This window comes from Nyctibius grandis, chromosome 1, assembly GCF_013368605.1.
Source record: "Nyctibius grandis isolate bNycGra1 chromosome 1, bNycGra1.pri, whole genome shotgun sequence".
In the NCBI taxonomy this organism is placed as follows: domain Eukaryota; kingdom Metazoa; phylum Chordata; class Aves; order Nyctibiiformes; family Nyctibiidae; genus Nyctibius; species Nyctibius grandis.
The window spans coordinates 19,173,937-19,200,276 of record NC_090658.1 but is presented as its reverse complement, the minus strand read 5'-3'; the positions used below and the strand labels follow the sequence as shown (position 1 = coordinate 19,200,276).

The following is a 26,340-nucleotide window of genomic DNA, read 5'->3' as shown; positions in this document are numbered from 1 at the left end:
TTGTACTCCTTGGTATGTGTCTCTGCACAGCCATGCCAATACCAGGTACAGACAGCTTGGGCGGTGGGATGGGAGCCGGGGGAGGCGGAGTCCTGCTGTACAAGAACAGTGTGGATGTACCTTGTTTTAGGAGCAGCTGCGTAGCCTTGGCCTGGGATTACCAGCAGAACCTGTATCTAGTTGGAAATGTGCTTTGGCTCTCTGGGGCCTCTTGTACTCTTCAGCTTAGAGTTGGCTGGACAGCAGGTTGCTCCTCAGCTGCATCTCTGGAAGGCTTAGCCTGAGGGGCTCCTTATTTCTAAGCCTACTTTCTTCTCTGCTGTTTGACTTTCAGGTTTGTTTCCTGAGCATTTGATTGAAGTCCTGAGCAGAGAGCTGGCCCTGGAGTGTGACTACCAGAGAGAAGCTGCCTGTGCAAGGAAATTCCAGTATGTTCACACCATTGCCTTCAACCCCTCCCGTCTCTGTGTGTGTGTGTGTGAAACGCAGGAGAGGTTGCTTAACTTCAGGGACAGTGGGGAGATGAATGTCATGCCCTGGGATGTAGCACAGGGGAAGGCTGTGGCCTGAGCTGTCCCCTAGAATTACCACATTGTCTTAGCCAGGCGTATTTTCAGTCTGCTGAAATGTGATAGCATATCCTCTCTCCTTCAGTGCAGGCCTGTCTGTTTTACCACACGTGAAGGTATTGCAGTAACTCTTGAGGCCAGGTTGCAGTGCTGTTCTGTGTCCTCTTTTATGTCAGCCTGTTGCAAGCTTCCCCCATCCTTTGGACTAGGAGGTTTTTCAGTTCAGCCCTCTTAACAGCAATTAACACCACCAGTACTGCCTGCTCCCCTGACTTGCTGTAGCAGTGGGGTCCAGATTGTTTTTACATGAAGGCTGGATGGGGGAGAGCTGCTGGAGGCTGGGTGCCCCTCCTGTCCCTCTGCAGAACTGCCCCCGTGGCACTGCTCCCCTTGGGAAAGGCCTGTTTCTTCCACGTGTGTAGTCTGGCCCTGAAGCGAAGTGGGGTGAGCAAAAGAGCCCAGAGCCCCTTGATGTACCAGCCTGAGGCCCTCCTGATATCACTGCTGTGGCAGGAGGTGTGACCTCAGGAGCCGGCAGCAGCTGTAAGTCACTAGCGTGGCTTCTGGTGACTTGATCCCTACTGTAACTGCTGAGGAAAAAGTTTCCTGGCAGCTTCAGCCAGGGTGTGGGGATAGGCTGTGTGGAGGGGCTGTGAGCTGGTGTGGAGGGTCCTGGCTGCTCTCAGGGCTCCTGACCTTTTCATCTCCTTTCTCTGTCCCCTAGGGAGCTGCTGAAAGACCACCCCTTCTTTTACGTCCCCAGAGTAGTGGATGAGCTGTGCAGCACGCATGTCCTGACTACAGAGCTGGTGTCTGGCTTCCCCTTGGATCAAGCTGTAGGGCTGAGCCAGGAGATTCGAAATGAGGTATGGTACTATGGGGTGGTCTTCCTTCTCCCCTCACTCAGAGCAGTATGCTCAGCCTGTGTGGTGACTGGTAGATCAGGGGATGCTTTGTGGAAGGGCAAACCCTGAGCAGTGTAAAGCAGGGCTGGAGTTGGGGACTGTCTGGAACCTCTCAGAAGATTTCTGTGTAGGGAATTTGGTGGTGACATTGGAGTCTCCTCAGGCTGGTCTAGACCTTGCAGGTGCCAGCATTCAGCAGGGAGGGGTTGGAGGGGTGAATGGCAAGGGCAGCTGAAGGGGAGGTAGCCTAGCTGCCTAACTCCTAGATGCCCTGTTTCTCTCTCAGATGACCTTAAGATTGGGAGGGATTGTCAGCTTGGGGAGAGGGGTCTTGTTTTGCAGCTGCTCTTTTGGGCAGGAGTGCAGAATAATCTCCTGCCCTTGTGTCATCTCCTCCTGTGGGACTGACCTGTGCTGCATAGGGCTGCTGGAAAAGTACCTCGGTAAACAGGAGAGGGGGGATGGGTAGGCGGTGGTGCTGAATATAGCAAGGGATTGGAGTGCTGTGGTGGGACAAGCAGCTGCTTTAGTAGCAGAAATAACTGTCCTGGTATTTGGATTTTTTTTTTTGTCTTGGTGTGAGCTGTCAGCTGTTAGCAGGTCACTGGGCAAGGGGGCAGAGTATGTGCCTTTAGGTAAACACATCTCAGCACCATACTGGACTTGAAGCTATGCCAGAGCTGGCTGCCTGTCACCTCTGAGCTATCTGTTCTTAGGGCTTGTCCCCTCCGATGAGCTGCTGTATCATCAGAGCTCCTTTTAAAAGGCTGTGAAGTGGAGTGTTGCTGCCCTTCTTTCCTGTAAGCAACTGGTCTGGCTGACCCACAGCCTTCTGACCCAAATGGCAGTATCCTATAGCAGGGTCTGGCTTGCATTTGGTGCTCTCCTCCCGCCCTCTTGGATATGATGTTTCACTCAGCTTTGCAGAAGCTGAAGAGGGGCAGAGTGAGACTGGCAGTTCTTCTGCTGAACAGGCTCCAGCTTAAGTATCCTCACAGAAAAGCTCTGCTGTATTATGTAATTCAGCAGTGGGCTATTCAGGGACTGCTACTCTTGCTTCCCCTGTGCCTGTCAGTCCCAAGATGTGGATCTGCTGCTCCTCCCTCAAGCTGGGTCATTGCTGAGCCCAGCAGAAGACTTGGCTGAGGAGTACATGGAGGGTGTGTGTACCTAGTGAAGACCCCTTTCAGTAATGGTTTGGACCATTTGGGCTAGCCCTGTATGTTGTTCGGCAGCTTTACAGGAGGAGACTCCTCTTTAGCTTCTTTGGGCCTTTAACTTAAAATGCCCTGGAACTGCATCTCATTTCCCCTGAGCTGTGTTGGCTTCATTTTGGCCAGGGTCCTGCAGGACTTTCCTTCAGGGTAGGCTGTAACGCACTACTGGCCTCCCCCACCTCTGCTTCTGCACTCCTCTTCGCACTGTGAAGATGTTCCTTTGCTCTCAAAGCAGCAACCAAGTGTGTAGTCAAAGCTGGGAAGGTAAAAGGCAGGACCAGGACAGAAGTAACACATGCAGTTGGACAGCCCCTGGAGCCTGCTGTTCTCAGTTGCCAGATATGGGGTAGCAGCATCTCTGGAGGCACATCCAGGGGCTGTATGAACTACAGCTTAAGCTGATATAAAACTTGCATGGCATCTGTGCTGTCTGCTAAGGATGTCCCACGGCAGGTGTGGGCTGAGAGGCTCACTCTCACCTCTTCAGGAGTTTTGCAGTGTGGAGCACATAGTTCTTACCAGTGTGGTGATGTTTCCTGTTTGCTAATGCCCACCGTAAATTACATGTGTGAGTAGGCCTTGTTGCCCTCCTGACTTGCTTCTTTCTCTCCTTGCTTTTTAAGATCTGCCACAACATCCTGGTCCTGTGTCTGCGGGAGCTGTTTGAGTTCAAGTACATGCAGACTGACCCCAACTGGTCCAACTTCTTCTATGACCCACAGTTGCACAAGGTAAGCCCAAGCAGCCGCTGTTCTGCCTGTACAAGAGCTGGTTTTCAGTAGCTTTTGATCATTCCCCACTCCCAGAATTTAATAAGCCCTTACTGAGATTCTCTCTGATTCCTGTCCTTGGGCAGGTAGGACAGCTGAAACCTGTCCCTTTGCCACTTGTCCTCACTTGGTCTGGGTGGAGAGCAGGGCTCCTGTAACCCTGGCTTGCTGCCTGTCTTTGGCCCTAGATCCAGTCACAGCTACTTCGTTAGTCTCAGGGTCTCTTTTGAAGCTGGTCAGTGGGAAGTTGCAGCTGGTAGTGCTCTACCAGGGCACTCCTGAGCCAAGGACTCTGTAGTTGAATGCTCTTGTCTTGTGCTTTGCTGAAGGGTGCCTGGGGAAGCAATTGCAGATGTCCTGCTTGTTGGTTTGGCTGCTTGCTTGTGCCCTGCAGGTCAGATGGAATTGCTTGTGCAACCCTGAGGTCTGTGTTGAAAAGTGCTGGGAAAAGGTTCTGTGCTGCCCTGTCCCCACACAGAAAGCCTGAGCAGAGTTCCCAGTTGAGAAGGTGTGACAATGTGAGCATAGGCCATACCTCCCCTGCCATGTACTAGTGCAAATGTTTGTGCTGCTGTCAGGAAATAAAGGAGTTAAGGGGAAACTGAGCTGCAGTGGAAAGGCTCTCCAGCCAGCTGAGCTTCCTGAAGATGTGAGGAGTCTGCTTAAGGTCTGGCTCTACTTTTGTGGTTGACACTAATACAGATGGGTTTATCCATTTCCAGGTGGCCCTGCTGGACTTTGGAGCAACACGAGGGTTTGATGAGAAGTTCACAGATCTCTACATAGAGGTGAGGACTTGCACTGTGTCCTAGAGTGCTGCACTGGGGGTCTTGGAGTATTTGCAAAATTCTGCTTATCTATTAGCTGTATCACTTTGTACTTGAATTCACTCAGTGTGGAGGGCAGCAGGGCTGGAGGCAAGAGAGAGGTCTCTCTCCCTGCTTCATCCCTCACTGTAGCCTTCTGCATGTCTGCTGCAGGCCCCTGGCTATCTGAGTTTGGATGTTTAAATTGCATGACAGATGTGGAGCACTGTAATGTTGCTTACTGGGAGACTCGGGCAGCAGAGTGTATCATCAGAGCACTCAGCATTCATTGATTTTTATATGAGGGTATGCAGGAATTGCTTGTCCTGTTCACTGTCTCTGTCGCTTCCTGTGATTTCTAGCTTGCTTACAGATGTAAATTTATTTGAAGTCATATGTGCTTCCTTTGTGATCACCACATTCTGCGCTTGATAAATTGAGCTGCAGGGGCCAGCACATGTCACCTAAAGCTTCTCACAGTTGGCTTTACTGTTTTGTTGGGGGAGAGGCTGATTGATTCGTGAAGCTTTTTGATGTCTCTTACGTTCTTTGGGCCATGTGTAGCCCTACGGGGAAGAGCTTTGGAGAGCCAGCAGCTGTATCTTTTGCTAGTAGCTCTTAAACTGGCCAACATGCAGAGCCCTGAAGATGAGGGCACAGGCAAGGAAGCGAGCAGGCAGCATGTGTACCTGTAGCCTACGTAGTAGTCCTGTACTCAAAACATTTTTCAGTCATCCACTAGCTCTCCTGAAAGTGTTCCTCCTATCCAGGTAATCAAGGCAGCTGCCGACATGGACAGAGAGAGAGTACTGAAGAAGTCCATTGACATGAAATTCCTCACTGGCTATGAAGTCAAGGTATGGAGTAGAAGGGTCTGCTTTTAGTGGTGGCTAGTGATAAGGTTGTTGCGGGTCTGTAGATTTCCCCAGGTTTCTTCATGTGCTAAAAGTCAATGTCAGTCTGAAAGCCCTGTTGATAAGGATGAGGGAAGAGGGCAAAAAAGGTTTTGGCTTTTGTTCTCTCACTTCCCTTTTGGGAGCGGGAGCAGTAACGATGATACAGCTAGCCCCAAAACCACTGTCCTTCCTTCCGTCCCCCAGCAAGACCCTGCAGGTGGTGATGACTGCTAAAATGTCACGCCTGGGCAGATGGTCTTCTGGAAGGCTTAGTTGCTTGAAACTGCATTAACCAAATGTTCGTCAGCCTTGCTGGGGGCTGGAGGTTACCTTTGTTGTGGGCATAGCTAGGTACTTCTCCTGAGCCGCTGCTGTTAGCGCTAGCATTGCTCCTTTTCCTCCCTGGTGGTTAAAAGGGCTAGTGATGTTATTTATGCCTCTTTCCTTTTGGGCAGGAAATGGAAGATGCCCACTTAAATGCTGTCCTCATCCTGGGAGAGGCTTTTGCGTCTGAGGAACCTTTTGATTTCGGCAACCAAAGCACCACTGAAAAGATCCATGGTTTAATCCCAGTCATGCTGAAGCATCGGCTTGTCCCTCCGCCAGAGGAGACCTACTCTCTTCATCGGAAGATGGGGGGTTCTTTCCTTATCTGCACCAAACTGAAGGCCAAAATTCCCTGCAAAAAAATGTTCCAAGAGGCATATAGCAAATACTGGAGCAGTAGGGGCAAGAAGCCAGAAGAGTAGTAAGAATGAACTAACATGTCTCATTCTGAGGGCACAGTTCATCTGAGCCTTGCAGAGAGCGTTCTAGCCTCCCATGCGTTGCACCCCAGCTCTCCATCCTCTTGAGATGCAGCAGCCTGTGCCCCGGAAGCCAAGTGTGCGTTTCACAAGGACAAAGCTGTTCTTTCGTGCTGTCTCTGTCCTACACTGACTGCCAGGACAGTCCGCAGCTTGCAGGAAACTATCTTCTTGAGTGCTTTTGTACCGTTTCAAGGCACCAGCCGACTACCTTGAACGCATTTTTAACGTTGTGATGGTGGCTGCATATTGATTGGGTTTTGTAATGAGTAGGGGAAGGAGGACAAGAGCAGAATTTAATATTGAAACCTGTTTGTAATTCTCAAAAAAAAGTTTTTTAAAAACCTTCCCTTTTTCATGCTAAGGTGGAATTCAAGTAGTTTTCATACTGTGAATTATAGAACGAAATACCAAGGTGTACCCTACCACAGACACATTCAGCACCTTTCCCTCATTTTTGTAAGTCAAGTGGTGGCAGTCTAAGAACCCTCCTGGATTTTACTGACATTGATTTAATGCAAGGGAGGTGTGTGTGTGTACATAGGATGAAGCTTTATGCTTTCTGCCTCTTTTTGGCCTGCAAGCTAAACATAGGAACTATTTTAGAAATCTGAGAATTGAGCGCCAATCTCTTTTAAACACACTTACACTCACACAACCCATCTCAGTTCTGGGAGTCGAATATGTAATCAACAGAGCTGTATCTGAGCACAAATAGTGGGATTCTTCACTGTGTGGTAGGTATCAGCTTTCCTGAGGGCGAGTTAGATAAGCTACAACTTTGACACCAATTGCTTGCTGGACTCCTAACCAAGAACCTAGTCTGTCTGTCCCTCTGTTTTCCTGTGGTGCAGAACTTAGGGCAAGGCAGACGAACACGTGATGATGTCTCCCATGGGCATTTCAAGCTTTTGCTGAAATGTCACACATTTAAAGCCAGACGCACAGTTTTAACCTATTGGAGTCAAGCTAGGAAATTTACTTTCTTAGATTTTTTGTACAAAGCCTGTACTTGTACAACTTCCTGGTTTCAATAAAAAAGTGCTTGTGCAGTGGGCCTTCTGCCTGCAGTTTTTTCATCTTCTGGTGTGGTAATGAATAGCCCAGTGAACCATGTCCTGTCCTGTGGGATAAACAGGAGTTGAGCAGAAGGAGAAAGTTCCAAGTGTCCTCTTGTTGCAGTTCTTTGCTGAATTGCTACTACCCTTGTAAAGCCATCTGTCTATGGCCTGGTTATTCCTTCATCTTTCCATTGCAGCTGTGTCACTAGTGCTAACAGCGATGGTGACAATTTTACCAGGAGCCAGAGGGACATCAGCCTGAACATGAAAATCCCTGGTAATTGACTTGTTTTCTTGTTTTCCTGTGTTTTAATCACTCTGTTACCAGTCTCCTGGACACGAGTCTTTTTGCCTTTCTTCCACTTGTGAAGAAAGAGTGGCTGTAGACTCCATGCTTACCTGGTGCTAGTAAGTCAGATATCCCTATCTGGCAAGTGACCAGCAGGCTCAGCTGGTCCTACTCAGTTACCACAGCCCAGGAATGCAGAGGTTAAATGATCTTAAACTGCAGTACGTAAGAAATCCTGACTGCTGGCACTTCCAAAGGTAAGGAACAGGTAAGTGAATAAATGGTCTCTCTCAGGAGGGACCGTTGAGAAACAGGAAAAGAGGTTATTGTATTACCTTTATTCCCAGATCATAAACATATAAACTGCTTCATTTAAGACTTGGCTGAGAAAGATCCAGTGCTGTTTGATTCAGCTAAAAGTACTCATCAGGTTATTCCTAACCCTTTGAGAAGAGTGAACTCTGCTGTTCAGTGAAGTAATAGTTCTGCATTAAGCTGTTAACTTTGTACACTGATGGAGTAACTTTCCTTGCTCTTTTGGGTTCTGGTAGACATTGTTTAGTTTTTCTCCTTTGGATCTAGACCTTGCAGCTGTAACAACAGTGGAATTGTTTGAGATGTTAGATGCTTATGTTACAGGTTAAAAAGGAAAGTATAAAAAAGCTGACAAGGGAATTTGATTACGTAAGCTTCACAGCAAAATTTGTGAAACTGAAGGTTCAGAGCCTGTATGTTTCGAGAACTTGCAAAGCAGGCAATTAACTTGAAGAGCATTACAGTTCGCTTTTCCAGTAAGCACAATTGGGTGAGATTGGTATGCGCTTAACCATGTGACCACAGATCTTCTGTATACCATGCTGGGGCATGAGTGCTTAACTCCCAGCAAACATTTCCCTTCCCTTGAGAGACAGCATGTTTAAGAATAACATCAAGCTGAATAATGGAGTTGTTTTGCATCTGCCTAAAGGGTAGCAACTAGCAGAAGGTAAGATGTTTCTTTATTAGGAGAGCTAATTAGAGCTTTCAGTCCCTAATTGTCCTGGCCTTTTGTGTATGGTCTAAAAGCGTTAATAATTTCTATAATTTTGTCCAGAGGAACTGTATGTCAGTGCAACAGCCATGGAAAAAAGGTGAGCCAGAAACACTGTGCTCTGGCTTCAAGTCAGAAAAGTCATGACATTTTACAGGGAGCAAGAACACTTGATCACTGTTGCTTGCTCTGTACCAGCTAGTGCATTTGCTTGAACTACACGTTGGTTGAGGATATGAACAATTTCTCTGCTGCAGCAAGCTTCTAAGTTCTAGAAAAATCCTCTTGCAGAAAACAGTTCTTCGTTCCACAGGGCAAGCTGGAGGTTAAATCTTCTCTGAAGAGCTTCCATTCTAAAGAAGGAAGATTCAGGCTACATGTGGTAGCAGTGATTTTCCTACCTTAGTCAACCTGGCTGCTGCAGCAAAACAGAAAATGAATGCTGAGGAGCTGAACAGGAAGCCTAACATGCAGTTCACTTTCTGCTTTTCTAATGTCCAAATCCCTTAACAATAGAAAGCCCATTTCCCAAGACCTTCACAGCTGTGATGGTGCAACTGGAACCCTGGGCAATCAGAAATATAGCACTGATCGGAGAAGTCAGAGCACAGGAAACAGATGCTATTTCACAGAGCTACAGCAGCTAGGAGAGACCTGCAGTGGTTGAAATGGGATGAGCCCAGAGGCTTAAATCCACACAAGCTAGAGTGAGGGGCTGAGAAAGTAATAATTTTGACTGAAGGAGATGGACAGGATCAGAAGTTTCTGTGGAGTAAGGTAGCCCGTGGCCATGTAAGAAGTGTGAAGCATTCAGACTGTTCCTGGAGGGGATTGCTGGCGGTCTTTGGTAATGGGCAAATTCCCAGTCTGGCACTGCTGGCAACACAGGATCAGTAACAGAATAGTCCTGTATTCCTGCTGGGGGGGGGACAGGGGGGTGACTGAAGCATGTAGTCAAAGCTAGGACTTTACCAACAGGGTAATGAACGAAGAGGAAAATGTCCCAACAGGCCGTTTCTGGTACGGAGAAAACTGGTACAGAGGAACTGGTGGATGATGTGAAGGGGTCAGGGCACATGCAAAACTTCACAGGTATTTTGAGATGCACTTAAAGACGCATGACAGTCAGTTTGATAGTGGTAGCTCAGAAATAAGTTAAGAATCCAGCCTCTAACACTACAGCAGCTGAAACATTTGATGGGTAACTAAATGAAGGAGGAACATCAGAAGCAGAGACTACAAATGTTGACACAGATCTGATGACCTAAGGAAAAGGTCAGGAAAACTGTAGTTGAAAAGTTCAATATAGCAAAGTACAAGGTGGGGCTTGACTTTGAATTTCAAAAAGGTTCTGTTAATTTTTTTCTGAAAGCTCTTAGAGCTAAATAGATTTTTCTCATATGCCTTTTCTTCCCACTGTGTACTTGTGCATGTTGTGTTACAACATGCTGGTTTTATCTTCAATAACACCATTATTGCCCTTTCTATTTCCTCCTCAAAGCTTAATGTAGGGAGGTAGGAAAAAAAGACAAAACATCTGCATTTCTAACAGTTCCCTGTTTTATTGCAGTACATCAAAGTAGGTTAATATTAAGTGTGTTACCAACATAAAATATTGGTGGTAAGTCATTTTTACATTGTTGACTTTTCCACCTTAAATATTTCTGTGCAAAAGAATCTACATCATTGTTCTGTAGCAGAGAATCTCTTACAATGTCCCCTACAACATTGAGGGCATTAAACAAAATAGTGAGAAGAGGCAAAAAGCAGAATCTTTCCCCCACACGCACACTTGTCAGCTTTTATACTCTAAAACAAAAAAGTGATTACATCTATGCCATGCAAAACTGTACAATAATATTACAATGAAAAAAAAAACCTAAAAACCATATTTTAAAAATAAATGATATGAAACTGTCATACATAAAAAGGCAGGTATAATTGCTCTGAAATACCAACACTGGTTTGTTTGTGGATTTCTTCCCTGTGGATGAGACTTTCTTAAATGCAGAATGAAAACAGTTTGTACTGAGCTGCAGCTGGAATGAAAGACAAAGAGTTGGAATTTAGACTGGAAAGCCTGCAGCAGAGCAGGTTCTGGGGTGTTTGTCAAATACAGTATGAACACAAAGCACGTGGAAGGGTGGAGTTTGTGTTAGTGCAGAAAGCTGTCCCATTTCCTCCATGGAACTGACTCCTATTAAAAAACCAAAAACACAGCAGAAGCTACTATGTGCCACTTTGATTCTCAGACTAAGGCTCAGGAGGTGTGGGTACTTGCACTGCAAAAAATTTTACCCTTAATGTATTAATTTAAAATTAAACAGTGCGCATAAAATGGGGGAAAAAAAAAAACCAAAACACTTTCTTCCACCCAAGAGCATGTTTGTCCTGTCATTCAGGGTCTGGCCCTGCAAGACAATCCATCATGGTGTCAGAATCTGTTTCTGTGTTAATACTCCAACTGTTTTGTTTTGAAAGGCTGACACACTCTGTGTGTCATTTCTATAAATACACTATGCTTTTTGGACTTTTTTGGTGTGACAAGACCCTTAACTTCCCTCTGCCATATACCTGAGAATAACACACCTGGCTTGTAACTTCATCAAATCAAATCAAAGAGAGAACATTCCTGACTCAGTTCTGAAACTCGTTAAAATGGGCAAAGTGCACATTCATAACAAGCCACAGCAAATACCCGAGAGGAAAAGCAGCAGCTACTTCACCACAGCCTCAGGAATGTTTTTTTGAAACCACCAGCTGTCTTCTACAGGTCAAAGGCAATGGAGAAGAGAGTACTATAACCCTGCTTTTGGGTTTATGAAAGGTGGAAGGCAGCCACATTATCTGTGTGCGCACACATGCAGGGGAAAACTATTTACCAAACCTTTTTTCATTCTATAACCCTGGAATCCTTAGTAGCTGCCTGAATCTGTTCAGATCCTTTGTTGCCATCAAAAGAGAAAAAAATTTGCAAAAACCCAACAACCCATATGTTTAAGCAGTGTCAAAAATGCAAACACCTTCAGTCTCAGCCAAAAGGAAAAAATCAGCTAGATGATACATACTGTGTACAGAGAACATATGCTACAGTCAGAAATTCAGTGGGAGATTTTAAGCTCCCTGAACAAAACGCAGCCCCCTAACTGTGAAGCTGAAGCAACGCTACAGTGCAAAGTAGCAAACGTCAAACCTTAAGAAACAACTGTCTTTGAGATACCAGTCAAGAGTCTTACAGTTCAAATGACCGAGTTACTCTTCCTAGCCCAAGGAGTATTTAAAAAGCTGAGCTACAGTTTTCAGCGTTCATACCAACAAAAAAAGATCAGTGTGATTTAAGATTGAGTGTATAATCAAATGGTCCCCAAATACATGAAACTATTCAAGTCCTAGGATAATTTTTCACTTTTCAAACAAGTGATGTGGTCATTTGATTTTCAACTGAGAGAACAGTTACTGTTTCTCTTGTGAACAGATGTGTATAAAAATGCACAGTATCAAACGAATGATTAAATATAGTAATCCCAAAGGAGACTGCCAAGGCTTAGAAATTGTGGTGTACAAACAGTGTAGGCCTGCGGAGCTCTTTTCCTCTGGAGCTTAGTTTTGTAACACAGCTGACCTACGCTCTGCCTGAAAATGCCAGTTTTTCATATCAATAGGTTGCAGGCACCGTAAAGGAGTAAACAGAGGGGTTTACACAATTTAATCGTTTGCTGTGTCGTGGCTCTTTGGGTTCCATTTTCAGATAAAGCATTAGCTCAACTGCAAAAAAAAAAAAAAAATCCACAAAAAAGATCCTGTGACCCTCTCTCAGGGGACTGTCATGCAGGCTGCTCTATCTTAAATGACTGCTGTTTAAATGCCTTCTCTCACAACATCAAAATAAGATTAACGTTTAAATACAACATACAGTAAATACAAAACTAGTCTGCAAAGGCTTTGAAAAGTGTGTGGACATGCTTCACCAAAAGGAGGGAATTGTGGGGAAAAAGCAGTGGCTATACTTGAAGCAATATGCAGCCTTTAAAAAGAAGCTGATGTGGAATTTTAATAATGCCAGTAACGCCCTGCCTATCTGTCCCTCAGAAAGGCTGAAACCTATTCTGGGAGGAATTAATTTCAAGTGCTTAGCTGTTTGCTAAAGCTTTTAATATTAAATGCCAGGCTTGCAAAAGTAGTAGCTTTGAAGTGAAAACAAACAAGACAACCAGCTTGCTACTCTGAAAAACCCAAACAGGAGAGAGACAGGCTTTTGATAGGATGGGTTTCTAAAAAAATTGTTGAATTCCTGTCCCAAAATAACATTGAATGAGCTTAAACTTGGACAAGCCTCTTGGTTCAGAGTGAAAGAGAAATCTTACCTAGGAGACCCAGCATGATTAAATGGATCAAATGATCTGTCTCTCATTCCCTATTTCACATTTAGATCATAGCTGGAAATTACTGTACATGGTTTGAACTTACCGATACCTTCCATTACGGAAGACAGAAACTGGAAGACTCTAAACATCTCTATATGTGGTGAAACACTACATACTGCTGACTGCAGGAATATGGAATGGTGTAATAAGAGCCATAACAAGTTTCCGAAACCCACAAAAAACAGTATTCTAAATACAAAAAGCCCTTACGTGTTTTGAGTATGGTCGTAGTATAAAGCCAGCAACACCACTACTGAGGAGAGGCTCATTTGAACACACTCCCAAACGAAAAACACATCTGCTTTGCTAACTAAAGAGAATAGACATCTTCCTCTTACCATCCATTTGTACATCAGCCTCTCACTTTATTCTGTTGACTGCATGACCAGCTTCACCTTTTTATTTATTTTTGCAACTTCAGTGGGCTCTGTCTTCCACCGCAATAATTTCTGCCCTCCAACCTGACCTGCTATTGGAACCAAACAGCAGGTGAGCACATAGAAACAACTGCAGATTGCACAAACCCACAGCGCGGGCGGGGAGGGAGAGGAAAACCAACCTTGCCAGCACGGCTGTTGTGGGTGACTAGGCATCTTCGACTACCACAGTGTGAACAGTGTGAGGTCAGTCTTCAAGGTTCTTCGTTGCTACAGTGAGAGCATAGCCAGCCATGGCTAGCTTCGGGCTAAGGGCACTCATTTGGCTGTTGTGTATTAGCAACTGGTATTTGGTAACAACAGTAACAGTTTTCTGGTTAGGGATGGTCAAGGAGATGGGGAAGACTGCTCCCTTCCGAGTTAAACCTGCTCGAAGGCTGACCCAGGGAAACAGTTTTCCTGCTGAAGCCTGCTGCATTCAACTCCCTTGCTGCCTTAAGGACCTCTACTGTAGTGTGCCGTAAGGTTCCTCAGCTGCACAGCTGGCACACAAGAAAGCAGGGCAGCCACCGGGCTGACTGGTGCCCTCGGTTCTCGGGGCAGGAGGTTGCTTTCCAATCGTCGTCATTTTTGCAAAGGATGGGGATTAAGATGAAAGTAGGAATTATAGCTTCAGTTATGCTACCACCAGAAGTAAAGAAATGTTGTGAAAGCACTGCAGGGACGTCTCCCAGCAGCGCAGCGAGTGCTACGCAAAAGGAGTATCTGTCCTGCGAAAGGTTTTAGGCCAGGCCTCCAAGTCTGTATATTACCGAGCATGAAAACAGGGACAACACAAATCTTAAATTAAAGGCTCTCTTAAATAAGCATCCATCTTCTGCTGCATACACAATGCTTTTTTTCTTTGAATATATACATACCTATTTTACTCTAACATCTGCGTATTTATTTAAACTCTGTACTGTAGTAAAATATGCATCATTTTAATCAATAAGGATTTGCTGGCGACAATCAGATTGACATTCAAAGGTGGTGGCTGAAAGCTTTTATGTGCCTCTGACATACTGATCATTCCCCGTGCAGGGGAAGGGGTCTGTGCTACTTTTGTACAGTACAATGAGCTATTGTATGAAAACAAAATCCCTCTGAATTTTCTCTTGTTGATACTGGTCTGGTCTACTTAAGCTACTTTTTGGGAAGTGGAAGGTGGGTGGGATAAATATGTCTTTAAAAATGAAGCAGCTGTAACCACAAAAATGAAACCAATACTAACACAAATCTACAGCATCTGATATTTACCAACACCCTAGCTTTGCTCATTTGCTGCTGTCAAATCTGGGGAAGGGAGGGTGAGGCAGTGCCAAACGGTGCTGAAGACGACCAGCTTTTACCTTCCTCTGTACCCCACTCCCAGATCACTTTTGGACAGGGAACGGGGAGGGTTAGGATGATGAAGGTGAGAACTGGATCAAGTGAAAGGGACAGCCATGGGGACAGCAAGCTGCTGTGATGTCAAATCTGAATGCTGAAGCAGTTCATGAGTCCCAACTCACGTGGTCAGAGCTCTCCAGGGAGAGGCTCTTGGTCTTGTGAGGAGAAACTGGGCTGGGAGGGCTGCTGAGGTTGGAGCTGTTCGATGCAGTAGAGTGTCTCGGAGAGTCAGAGTCCTGCAGCCCAAAGACACAGAAGAACACCAGTAAGTAACAGGATAGCAAGTTTGAGAGCGACTGAGGGTGTCTGAGTAATAAGTGACTGGATTCAAAGGCCTCCACGTATTTTGCTTGTGTCCAAAAATACTGAGGAATTTTTTTTTGCTCAGAATTTCCTGGTCCGGCGAGACTTAAGAGTAAGTGGTCAGATCACTCTGCTTTCAGCAGGCATAACTGACACTGACATAAGGACACAGCACCTGTGGGATTCTTGCAGTCTCCATGTTGCCAAGGGCCTCTTGGTCAGCAGAGCGTGCAACTTCAGGTTGCTTGTGAAGCTACAATGGCTCCTGCCTTTTCACAGATTATGATCTGAGATGTTCTTGCACTAAAGTGAGAAATCTTTGTGGTACGGGCTCCATCACAGCCACCTCTTCTATGTCACTCCCAGGATATTAATTCAAAGCATCCTATCAAGTGACTCCAGTTGGATCTTCCAGAGTACAGTAGAATGCAACTATGTCTGAGCTTGAGTTTAGGTTGACAGTTGCCTTCCAGCTTCAACTGGAAGGATATATTCAGTACCATGAAAAGCCTGGGTAATCTCTAATTTTCTCACTCCTTGGTAAGAAAATGGGCTGGGGAAGTTTTGCTGGCCAACCTCAGATTGAACCCTCCCATGTAAAACATTCTTAGTTGGAGGGACTGAGTTTAGCACTGGACAGGACTGCAGTCCTATCATAGCAATAGTCTTGTTCTGCACAGAATATAAATTATTAAATCCAGTTTCTGCTCTAAATGAAATTATATGATAATTCTTAAATTACCTTGTTAACTTCAGGCACTCTTGAGTACAAAATGTCTCCTGTGAAATGGTTGCTAAGATACCTTAAGAGTCTTTGCAAATAAAGGGCAGAAGGAATATCACCACCTCAAGCTGTGATAGGTCACTATCAAGGTGTTATCTCTACTGGGCCAGTATTTTGGGAGCCTCGCTACCCTGGTATCTCCAGGTAAGGAGCGTACAGAGCGTTTTCTGCATGTTAAATACCAGGACCAGAGTTAACACAGTTTGACGAAAGTCTTCTGTCAGGATAGCTTGAAATAGAGGAAATTCACGTCTTCATGGCTGACGACTCCCAAAGTTGTAGCCAAACCCATAACAGAATTTAACTTCCTCATCTTTATCAACACACTTAAATTTTCTCCTCTTTCTCCTGTCACTCACCTCTCGCTCATAGTCCCTTGTTGGTGCATCGCTGCCTTGGTCCAGGCCGCCAGAGGATAAGGAGCCATCTGAGGGCGATGCCATAGGCTGACGCTTTGCTCCATAGCTACCTCCTGAGAATTCCCTCCGCAAAGCACTGCCGTTTTGTGCAGACGATCCTAAAACGTGTGGAGGAATTACACTGTGTTACAGACACCCACTCAAGGTACTAGAAACTTGTTAGCTGTTTCTCTGGTTAGTTCTGCTTTCCCTCAGCATGCCCCAAGATGCTCAGCTCATGGCTTGCAGGCTTTGTTGACCTCTATCTTGTCTGCTGCCAGCTGCAGTTTTTCCTAGGGATGCTCTGGTCCCTCCCTTGGCATGTCAGCGTTAGCACGCTTTACCCAGCACACAGTCACTATGTTCCCGACAACAACAGCAGTTGTAGAAACTGCTGTGGTGGCAGCCTAGTTCCAGTGGCCTCTTTCCCAGGGAGTAGGTGGCTTGTACCAGCAGGTACAGACTGCAAGCAGTTGGCAACGTGCAACGAACGCGGCATGTGCCACAGGAAGGGAAAAAAAATGAGAAAAGTTGGGACACCAGTCTTGGCTCTATTTTCACATGGTCCATTATTTAGTCACTTGCCTGGTCTCAGCACAGGTGACTGTGCTGACTCTAGCACACAGAGGCAGCATGGGAGCACTAGGAGAAGTGTTTCCAGTGCAATGCAACTCTTCCACACCAGCAGCCAGTTTCTGTTGCTTTCTCTTTGCACTAGCAGCAAGAGAGGCATCAAGAGCTCTACACAGTTCAGCAACAAAGTCAATAACCATGGAGGCTTGTGAACAACTTGCCACTGATTTAAAACGCTTGAGCAGCAGCAAAGTAGTCCCAAGGATAAGAATGTAATTTTAATTCTAGCGTCAGTTTTAAAAATTTGACAAATGACAACTGTGGGACTCTCGAAAGTGCTAGCTGCTTATTCATGTGCTCCTTTGAAAGCAAGATTAAAATACTGCTCTTGCTCTCAATGGGAATACAGTCAGCCATCGCGTCTGAAAATCCTCTCTAGTGGCAGTCTGGATAGGAGCAAATGCAAGTAGCCATTTCCCTAAAATACTTGCGCATAGAGCCCAAAGCAACACAGTTCTGTTTGCTTACGTGCTGCTAACCCGCTGCTTGCGCTCATCGATCGTCCTGGTTCTGTGCGGGATTTCGTGATTGATGGGATGCTGACAGAGCCACTGAATACGGTCCGACTTTCCTGAGGCCGAAGATTCTGCAATGCAGACACACAACAACATGTTTACTTCTTGACTGCTGGCTCAACCTTGGGTGTTATGAAGGAAGGCACCAAAATACATTAAAACCCCAACCTTACCAGAGCTGAATTATCTGGGCAGCAAGTCAGCAAAATTTGCAAAATAACATTCTGCAGTTTAGTGCAGAGACTGGAAGCACACGCAACGCAATAGTGAAGTGCTGAATTACATGGACGTATGCAGACAACTGAAAGAGAGTATGTCTAATAATTCAAGAATTTCCTTGAAAGAATGGTTTGCAAGCCTAATTAAGCTGCTATAGGTATATTCAAGTTATATTACATAATGCACTCTTTCTGAACACAAGCTTCCAAGGACCTTATTAAAATGTCTCTTTGATGCCATCATTTGTGCCATGCATGTGTAACTTTGTACAATAACCATGTTAATCCCTAATGCCTGCAGAGTCATGAACACAGAATAGATCAATCTGTATTTCAATTACTTATGTAATTCCAAAGGTATTAACAGCGTTACTCCAGACCTACACCAGTTAAGCCAAAGTAAGAATCAGCCTCCTGTTTTCAGCCTGCTCAAAGAGGACGACCAGAGCACATGCCACTGTTTATCTATGTATTTTGATTACGGCTCCTGTTTTGCACCCTGAGAGTTCCAGTGTGTTTTCCTAAATTGGTAAGTTACTGGACTGAAGTGGTCCTTTACTGAGGGAAGAGATAAAACACAATTTCTCTACTTGGATACGGTAGTTCCTTAAACATAGGCTGTCTTTAAAAGAAGGGAAAAGAGTACTTTGAACTGGGTTCTGGGAGATTTTATTTCTGCTTCTGTTAACTTACAGCTGACCTTAGGGGAAAAGGCTTCTCAGCTTATTTAGCCCGTCTCTCTGTATATGAGCTGGCTTCTTAGCCCAGAGGGACTTTCTAATGCTCATGCGTATCATTTAATCTCTGGCTAAATATGAGACTTCATCCTGCTCCTAACATGATTTGCACTATCAAGTCATTAGCATTAACTAGAATTAGGTTTAGGGAACTTTACAGATGCAGAATGAAAAGAACAGCAGGTAGCTCTGAGCATTACTTTATTTCCACTTTACAAAACACCCCCTGCAATAACTGTTAATTTCTTCCCATTTATATTTAGTTATTTCCCTATCCTCACTCTGAGATAAAGTAGCCACACATAAAACAACAGTTGCAACTGCAATGCCTTTTTAAGCTAGGATGTTACGGAAATTTCAGGCCAGAACACAGATTCCACCCCCTCAAAAGGTACTCTCGGAGACTACCCATTTCTCTATCTGTATTTTAAAATTGATAATTAAATAGAGGCTTTGTAATGAACAGATATTATACAGTTCAGACTTTATCAGATAATTGTTACCAACCTGCTGCCAAATCCAGTCCTACAGTGATCCTTTGAGTCACTGCTATAACAGGCCCCTTTGCTCTTACAGTCAACCCTTGGCTTCTCATTCTCCTAGTGGGCTAGAAATGGCCGATTTTTAACATGCAACAAACAAGAAAGAATTAAAATCTCTCCTCCTGTTCCCAGATCTCTTTCAAACCCCGACAAAAAAGACTCAGAGACCTTACAAATGAAAAAGCCCTGTTTAATTCTCCCCTCATCCATTGCTGCACTACTCTCAATGACGATTTACACCTGAAGGCTTAAAAAAGTCTCTTACATCATCTATGGGATCATACTGCTGTCTCTTGCTTACCTTCCCCCTCTTTTTTTTTTTTTTTTAAAATGTGAACAACCTACCTATTTTGTAGTACAAAACACTAAATTTCTGCTCCCGTGTCCTTCACCACACAATAAACAATCTGAGTTACAGATAAGATTATGAGCATCCTGGCTGTACATTAACAACAGAGGCTCCCCTGAGAATACACAAAGGAACTAATGGGCTAAGGAGTAAGTTACTGCTGTGTTTTGAGAAACAAAGGAAAGCCAAGTGCAGCGCCATGCAAACGTGTGCACTGAGGTTAGTACACTGGAGTTGCAAGGAAGGTCTTTTGTACTTGTATAAACCTACAATGGTTCATTTTGTGAAGGGAACAATTATGTTTTGTGATAAGGCGATTAACCTCCTTAACAGTGACTGAGCAGACAACATAACAGGCATCAGGGGAAGGAGCGAACAGGTGGGTGCGTGAAAAAGAATCATTTATTTTAATAGTGTATTCTAGTAATGATTATTTTTCATGACCTCGGTTTGCAAAGTCCATGTAATTCCTCATAGAAAGTTTCTCCACAAAGCAAATCTTTCATTGCTCTCCGTTCTAAAAATAAAATAAGCACGTGCCAGAGACCCTGGCATTTTGGACCAAAACCCCTGGAAGTGATATGCACATGATGCAGAAAGGGGATTCAAAGAAAAATAAACAGTGGTTATTAGCGGTAGTTATAAAGCAGCAAAATGCAGCAAGTTAAAAACAAATTAAAAAAAAGAAACCTGAGCTTGCTTTACTTAAAGAGACAAAAACCCCTCATACATTTAGAGCAACAATGCAAATCCTAGAAGGAAAATTCATTCCCACTGCTGAACCAAATGGAGAAAGGTGAGAGAAGAGAAAAAAAAGTCATCAGCAGAGAAGCTGCTGGCTAAGCAAAGTTAATCACTGTGAAATAGGACGAAAGACCCAGATCAGTTCAGTGCATCCCATTCCCAGTCAGAGAACGGAGCTGCTGTGGAGCTGCGGGTCATGTCCATGCCATCGCTGCTACGCTTGCAGCTCCGCAGTGTTACCGAGCCTCAGCTCTCGCACCCACACCAACTGCTCCCACGCTGCCTTCTCAGGCCGTGGGGCGAGAACATACACGTAGGGTCTAACTAAACAGTTACAACACCCACAGGGAATCGTTTGCCTATGTTTCCCTGTTCTTCATGCTGCTTGTTGTTGTGGTTTTTTTTTGTTTTAACGTAGTGTTCTGTTCATTACATTATAAACCTGAGCTTTTAATTCTTCCATGAAATAATATGACAGAATCTAAAAGCCTACTTTACCGGGTCATTTTTCAACTCCCCTATGGATTCCGTGCTGGTTTGGTTCCAATATTCCATCCATACCTGGGACCACGGTCCCCTTGGAGGGAGTGCTACCCTTCTTACACTAAAATCTCCAAGCACAAAGGGAGGAGGGACAGACATGAAACCAAAACTCACAGCCTTGCTTTCCATACAGCTTACAGCATCTCCGCCCTCAAGCCACAAAGGAGACTAATGCTTTTCTTCATACATGACTAAACCTCTCGTGCTCTAAGGAGTTAACAGGTATAAGATCTCGACTCTCCAGGTTGCCCAGTTCACTTTTTTCCCTCCAGTTTATGCTAGTAGGGTGAACATCAGGATGAAGGATGCTCCTAGAGCAAAAATGAAGAGTTATTGTCTGAAACAAGAGGGGTCATTCCTTACTGATCCCAGGGAGACTACTCACATGAGAAAGGGAAGGTAGAGGGTGGGTCACAGTCTGGTGATACATCACTGCATATGAAACACAGAAAATTCTATAGTACAGTTGGATTAAAAAAACCCTGTTAAAACTACAACTGATATACAAACTTTATTTTTTTTGGCATTTCAGTAGAGCATTCCTCTTGTGTATTTGCATCTCTCCTCCTGCCAGAAAAGCCAGGATGGATGCAGACCTGTCATTACAGGGCACGTTTTCCAAAGCGCTGCAATTTCATTTTTGAATATTAATGGTTGTGACAATTGGGAATTCCCAACAGTGACACATGACCATGCACATGACCTGTCAAAGCTTAGCTGTGCAAATTTGTTTTGGAGCTATATGGTAGAGATTAATTTTCCTCCTGCATTTTTAAATTCTCTCTAGTGTTGCATGCAGGTATGTATCAAAAAACCTTTCCAGTGATGGGGATCTAGAACAGCAACCAAAAGGCACTCAAAGCAGTCTGGCAGTGAAGGTTGGCCATGCATGTCTGAAGGGTGTCCAAAGGCCACAGAAACCAACAGCAGTGTTTCCATTACAGCAACAGACATGGCTCATACCCATACAAACCCTGAGCAACCAACCACCGTCCCATACATCTACCTCACAGATTATTCCTGATTTATCTGCGAATCTGTCCCAAGCAGAACTGCAGGCCACAGCACGGTACACAATTACAATGCACAGCATGGACTTGCGTGCCTGTTTTAGCACGGCTTGTATTTCTATAGGACCTAGCAACCCCCATGTAGTCAGACCAGGATGCACAACACAAGAAAAAGGAAAAGACCACTTCCATTCCCCCAGTTTACATTCCAACTGGAAGGATATCTACAGAACAGTATCTTACCTCAGCCTCTGCTTAAAACTACCAGGATTAAGAGGTTCTACATGAGCAAGTTACCGTTATCTTTAATTTTTGATCTTGCTTGTATGTGTTCTAACTTCATTTATTTACTTTAGCCTAGAAACTGTCTGAGGCACAACCTGTGTCTCTCTCTCTCTCTCCATGTGCGTACAGTACTGTGTAAAAATTCTTGCACTCCACATGATTCCATCATAAACAAACAGTTTGAAAGTTTGGTCCAACACAGATGAATCCAGAATCTTTTCCTAATGCAACCTGATACACAGCATCCTGCTACTGACTGCTGGAGGATGAACACTGTGGAACAGAGAATTTATCATTCGAAATCCCCACATCCTTCCTGGTGATTAAAAATGCTATTCTTATAGCAAAAGGTTCAGCCCAGTTGTTATACAGTTCTGTTCTTTTTTTTTAAAGCCATGAAGTATCTGTTTCTTGGCGTGTCAGAGCTATGGAAAGACCACAGCTGACAGCAGAAAAATAAATCAGCTGGGACAGAAGAAAGTTAAGGGGTGAAGGAAACTGCTTACAAGGGTTTTTCTCCCATATTAATAGCCAGGCAAAAGGAAAACCACACAGTGTTAGTATAGTGAACACCTAACTCAGCCGTTCATACCCTCAGAGTCATAAAGTCTGGAGTACCGAGGACAGAGCGTGGAGGCGGGGAAAATGCAGGGTTTATGGAATCGTAAGAGAGGAATTTTTCGGCTGAATTTACAGTCATGTGGTAGATGTGCTCAAAGTTGCTCGGAGAGGAGATCAGACGGGAGTGATGATGAGGGAACTGATAAGGGGAACGCTGCTATCAAAGACAACAGAGAGAGAAAGCAATGAAGGATGGTTGTACAGGTTACATCAGCAACAGCAGTCCACAAGAGCAGTCAAACGCTGAAGGACAGCCCAACAGCAACTCTGCTCGCCCATCAGCACACAGGTTCTTACATTGTCACACCCAGTCCTCTGAGCACCTTCCTGACATGGTGTCATATGGGCCTGCCGCCCTTGCTGTTGCTAAAACATCAAAAACAAATAAAACTTTTAACTCATTGGGAATAGATTCTAATATTTATTATTTGATATTTCAAAGAGCACCACAGTTGTAAAAGGTGCTTTACAGACAGTTAAGAAGCATCAGTTCCCTGCCTTGAGGAGCTTACAATCTAAAATAGACATAACACAAACAAAGGAAGGTGAACACAGGTGAGATGGTGTGGGGAGAAGAAAAGATGAGAATACACAACAGTTAAAGATCGTAAGAGATTTCCTTCTGTTATTCATGCATTTTACCGGTTCCATTAAAATTAAGTATCACCTGTACAATAAACACAGAGTATTTCTAACAGGAGGGAACAGTGTTTCGACAGGATAGGGACACAAGTTGGGTGGGAAAGTGAACTGGTTAGTGTCAGACAACTGGGACAATTTACCCTGCTGTAGACAGATGTCACAAGGCCTATGTCCTTCTGCACACCCACTGGAGCCTTACAGCGCTCTGGTGATGAACAGGCTTTGCAGTCTCTGCACTGCAGAAGACTAGGCCCTTAGTAGATAAGGTGCAAAAGTATTGGGAAATCCAAATGTTTTTCATAAGTCAACTGAGCAATGTGTTCCCAAAGTGCGACGTAAAGAAAGAGAGGGGAGAAATAATCCTGCACATTGAACAGAAACAATTTCTAATTCATCTCTACGGAATGTGCTGACATAAGTGCTCTTGTAATTTAAAGTAATCTAAATCCAGATTTAATGGAAGAGCGTTTCAAGGCTTGCTCTCCTTCCCTGTGCCATCTGTACCTGTTCAGCCGGTCAGCCTGCAAGGGGGTGGTTTGCCCAACGGCCACCAGCAAATCACAACACCTTTTCTAATTTCTAACTTCTAATTTTCTCTTCCCCTTCCCCAACTGATTTCATCACCTTAAAACAAACAGATCTCAGTACCATTAGAAATGTTAGGACTTAAAAAAATAAATTATGGTAAAAATACAGCTTACCCCTCCTCTAAACCTAAGGCACTACTTTTTGTATGTGGAACATATTAAAGTCTGGAAGAACATTAAGTCACATCCCAATACATATTATCAAACATTATTGTTCTCTTCATTTCAGCTGGTGAAATCCAACTTTTTTTTTTTTTTTAAACACACAGTTATTATGAGGCTTTGCATGTTAACCCAAACATAATGTACCACATTATGGCATATAAGACATAATATGCATTAAATTGTTATTAGTAAGTTTAGCAGCATCTAAATATCAGTAGAAGAAGCCACCATTCCAAGAATGGTCCAGGAAAGCAGACTTTGCTGAGTTATCTGCTCACAACAGAGAACTGGCAGCAAAGCCAGCTACGTTCCTAAAGCCAATAAGGGAGAAAGGGATAGTCTAAAATCACAAGATAAAAAGCAGAGGATAGGCCAGCTGCAGACCATGAAAATATTTAGCCAGCATTCATGAATGTGAGAAAGCCACAATACGGCAACATTTTTAAAACGATTCTGCATGGAACTTCGTCCATGGGCTCCACCATTGATGCATGCATGGGGTTCCCACTTTCTTTAAAGAATACCAAATATGGAGAAGTATTCATTTACTCAAAAAGTTTCTCATTTGAAACAAGCAAAGCTTCACACATCATCTGGAATGGAAGTATAATGGCTCATGTATAATGAGGTCAAACTGAAGCATAATGTTCAAATATAATGGGAGTCAAGACTAGATTTTGTATGTAAAATACTTAGGCATGCAGAATATGAAAGCAAAATCAATCCTGTACATCTGATGTACACAGAGAGGTGGTCTGTGCTGCAGTAAGTGCAGTTCCAGATTTCAGATCTTCACTACAAAGGAGCATCCATGATAAAGTGGCTTCAAGGGACAAGAGGGCAGAAGGGAGGCCAGACTGTACGGCCAGTTAATTGGTGACAGGCTGCTAGGGAAGAAAAACATGTGAATAAATAAGTTTGGGGATATACTAACAGGAACGATTCTAAATTGTACAAAACAAGACAATGACCCAGATCTAGTATCCACATCAATAAAATACAAATATGTATTGATTATGGCTCTGTTAATAGCAAACAAGAACTTCTGGTTTCTGTTGTGTTGTAGCCCACAAACTTGCTTGTCAAAGCCAGACCCCTGAGTAACTGCTCGCCATGAAGAAAAGAAGGATACAAATTTACAATTGCCTGATAAGCTCTAATATTTTCTCTCTTAAATGTGATCTCACTCTGAGCCTTGGGCATGTTTGTCTCTGCCCAAACACAGGGCTACGCTGAAGTCAAGGGTGTCTGTTCATGGAGAGAACAACATGGGACCAGGTTAATAGACTACAATTTGCCACAAATATATCTCACTGTTCATGTCATGTGCATATTGCATACCAAGACAGTGGAAACAACGCACAGAGAAAGTATCTTTCCCCCTTGTGTGGCTGCATCAGCAGGGGCAATCACATGCAGACAGATACGCTGCACATATGTAGGCATCTGATACAACATACCAAATAGCCTCAAAGAGTTTAAAACATCCAATTTATCCTATTTTCATTTTGTACATTTACGACACAAATTAAACTCTTTAAAGTTGGTCTTTTAAAGACATTATTAAGAACAGTAGTAGGCAGAGAGCAAGCAAGCTCCCGTTGGCTCTGCATCCACCAGGCAGTTACGCCACGGGTTAAGGCAGCACAAGTCCCCTCCTGCCCACTGACATGTCACAGCCCAGCTACACAAGGGCCATCCCTACCAGTTCTAATTGTGCACTTTGTTCAGTTTTTGGAATTTCCCCTGAAAAAGGCAGCAGAGGCAGGTTAGCGGGACTACAGAGATAAGTTTTGATTGGATTCACATTGCATATATGAATATGTATATATTCATAAATAAATATGCATACATACATATAAAAATTGTCATTTGCTTTATAAAGTTGATCCATGGGTGCTAGATAAAAGCTAGGCTGAGCTGGCTATTTAATTGGTGACAATCTCATCCAACACAGAGATTAAAATATCTACTCTCTATTAAAACCTGTTTATTACTAAGGACCCTTCTGCCTACATAGCACTATGCTGACTTCAGTAAAAGGTCATGCTGGATGAACAAATTTCTATCAGTAGATCCAAGCAAATTTGAAATTGCTCAAATAAGTTGGAAGAAACTGCAAATAGAAAGGCCCTTTCCATTCTTTCATACAGTTTCTGCGTTCCAGTATCTCATAAAAAAAGAAGGTACATCACTTAAAATAGTTGGATGAAGAGAATTTGAGAAACTCGTAGCCTTGCACTGCTTGTTCCCCCTTGTGGTAGCCCTCTTTAAATTAAAAAACAAAATACATCAGCTTTCATAAACAGAAACAGGCATTCGCAAAGTAAAATGCTGCAATCTTTCCCACAGTTCTTTGAAGACAAATACTTTTTCTTCTGAAACATACTAATCTATTTAAAAATATGAAGAAGATGTTCCAGCTGCAAAATTGTAACATATGCTAAGTAGCACCAATAAAAAAAAAAAAATCTCTTCATCTTTTTGGAACAAGGTATGAATCTAGTGAAATAATTCCACGTCCTTGTAAAGAAACCGCCATACAGATGAACTGTACACAGGGTTGGATGACTATTCTTTACCTCGTGTACTGATTCTCCAGGGAATGTCCTCTTTATTTCTATCCTCTAATTCTAAATTTATCTTTCAAATAAAACATTACACTCAATACATAACATCATAT

At 43.8% G+C, this 26,340-nt stretch overlaps 2 protein-coding genes across 14 annotated transcripts in view; one reads left to right on the top strand and one right to left on the bottom strand.

Annotated features, from left to right (window-relative positions):
* Positions 1–7,019, top strand: part of COQ8A (coenzyme Q8A) — a 53,185-nt gene extending 46,166 nt beyond the window's left edge. For both annotated transcript variants that reach the window (XM_068411813.1, XM_068411804.1), the window contains exons 10-15: positions 335–428; positions 1,294–1,435; positions 3,315–3,422; positions 4,184–4,249; positions 5,038–5,124; positions 5,619–7,019. In XM_068411813.1, the coding sequence (XP_068267914.1) occupies positions 335–428; positions 1,294–1,435; positions 3,315–3,422; positions 4,184–4,249; positions 5,038–5,124; positions 5,619–5,912 (791 nt within the window). In that variant the 3' untranslated portion in view covers positions 5,913–7,019. The remainder of the gene's footprint in view (positions 1–334; positions 429–1,293; positions 1,436–3,314; positions 3,423–4,183; positions 4,250–5,037; positions 5,125–5,618) is intronic.
* A 2,872-nt stretch (positions 7,020–9,891) lies between these two features.
* CDC42BPA (CDC42 binding protein kinase alpha) overlaps positions 9,892–26,340 on the bottom strand; it is a 192,468-nt gene continuing 176,019 nt past the window's right edge. For 4 of the 12 annotated variants that reach the window (XM_068411711.1, XM_068411727.1, XM_068411736.1 and 1 more), the window contains 5 exons: positions 22,561–22,629; positions 22,235–22,420; positions 17,168–17,285; positions 16,028–16,185; positions 9,892–14,817 (listed from right to left, as the gene is read on the bottom strand). In XM_068411711.1, the coding sequence (XP_068267812.1) occupies positions 14,686–14,817; positions 16,028–16,185; positions 17,168–17,285; positions 22,235–22,420; positions 22,561–22,629 (663 nt within the window). In that variant the 3' untranslated portion in view covers positions 9,892–14,685. Of the gene's footprint in view, positions 14,818–16,027; positions 16,186–17,167; positions 17,286–22,234; positions 22,421–22,560; positions 22,630–22,670; positions 24,545–26,340 lie in introns of those variants that run through there. The other 8 variants (XM_068411754.1, XM_068411780.1, XM_068411789.1 and 5 more) reach the window with 6 other exon arrangements.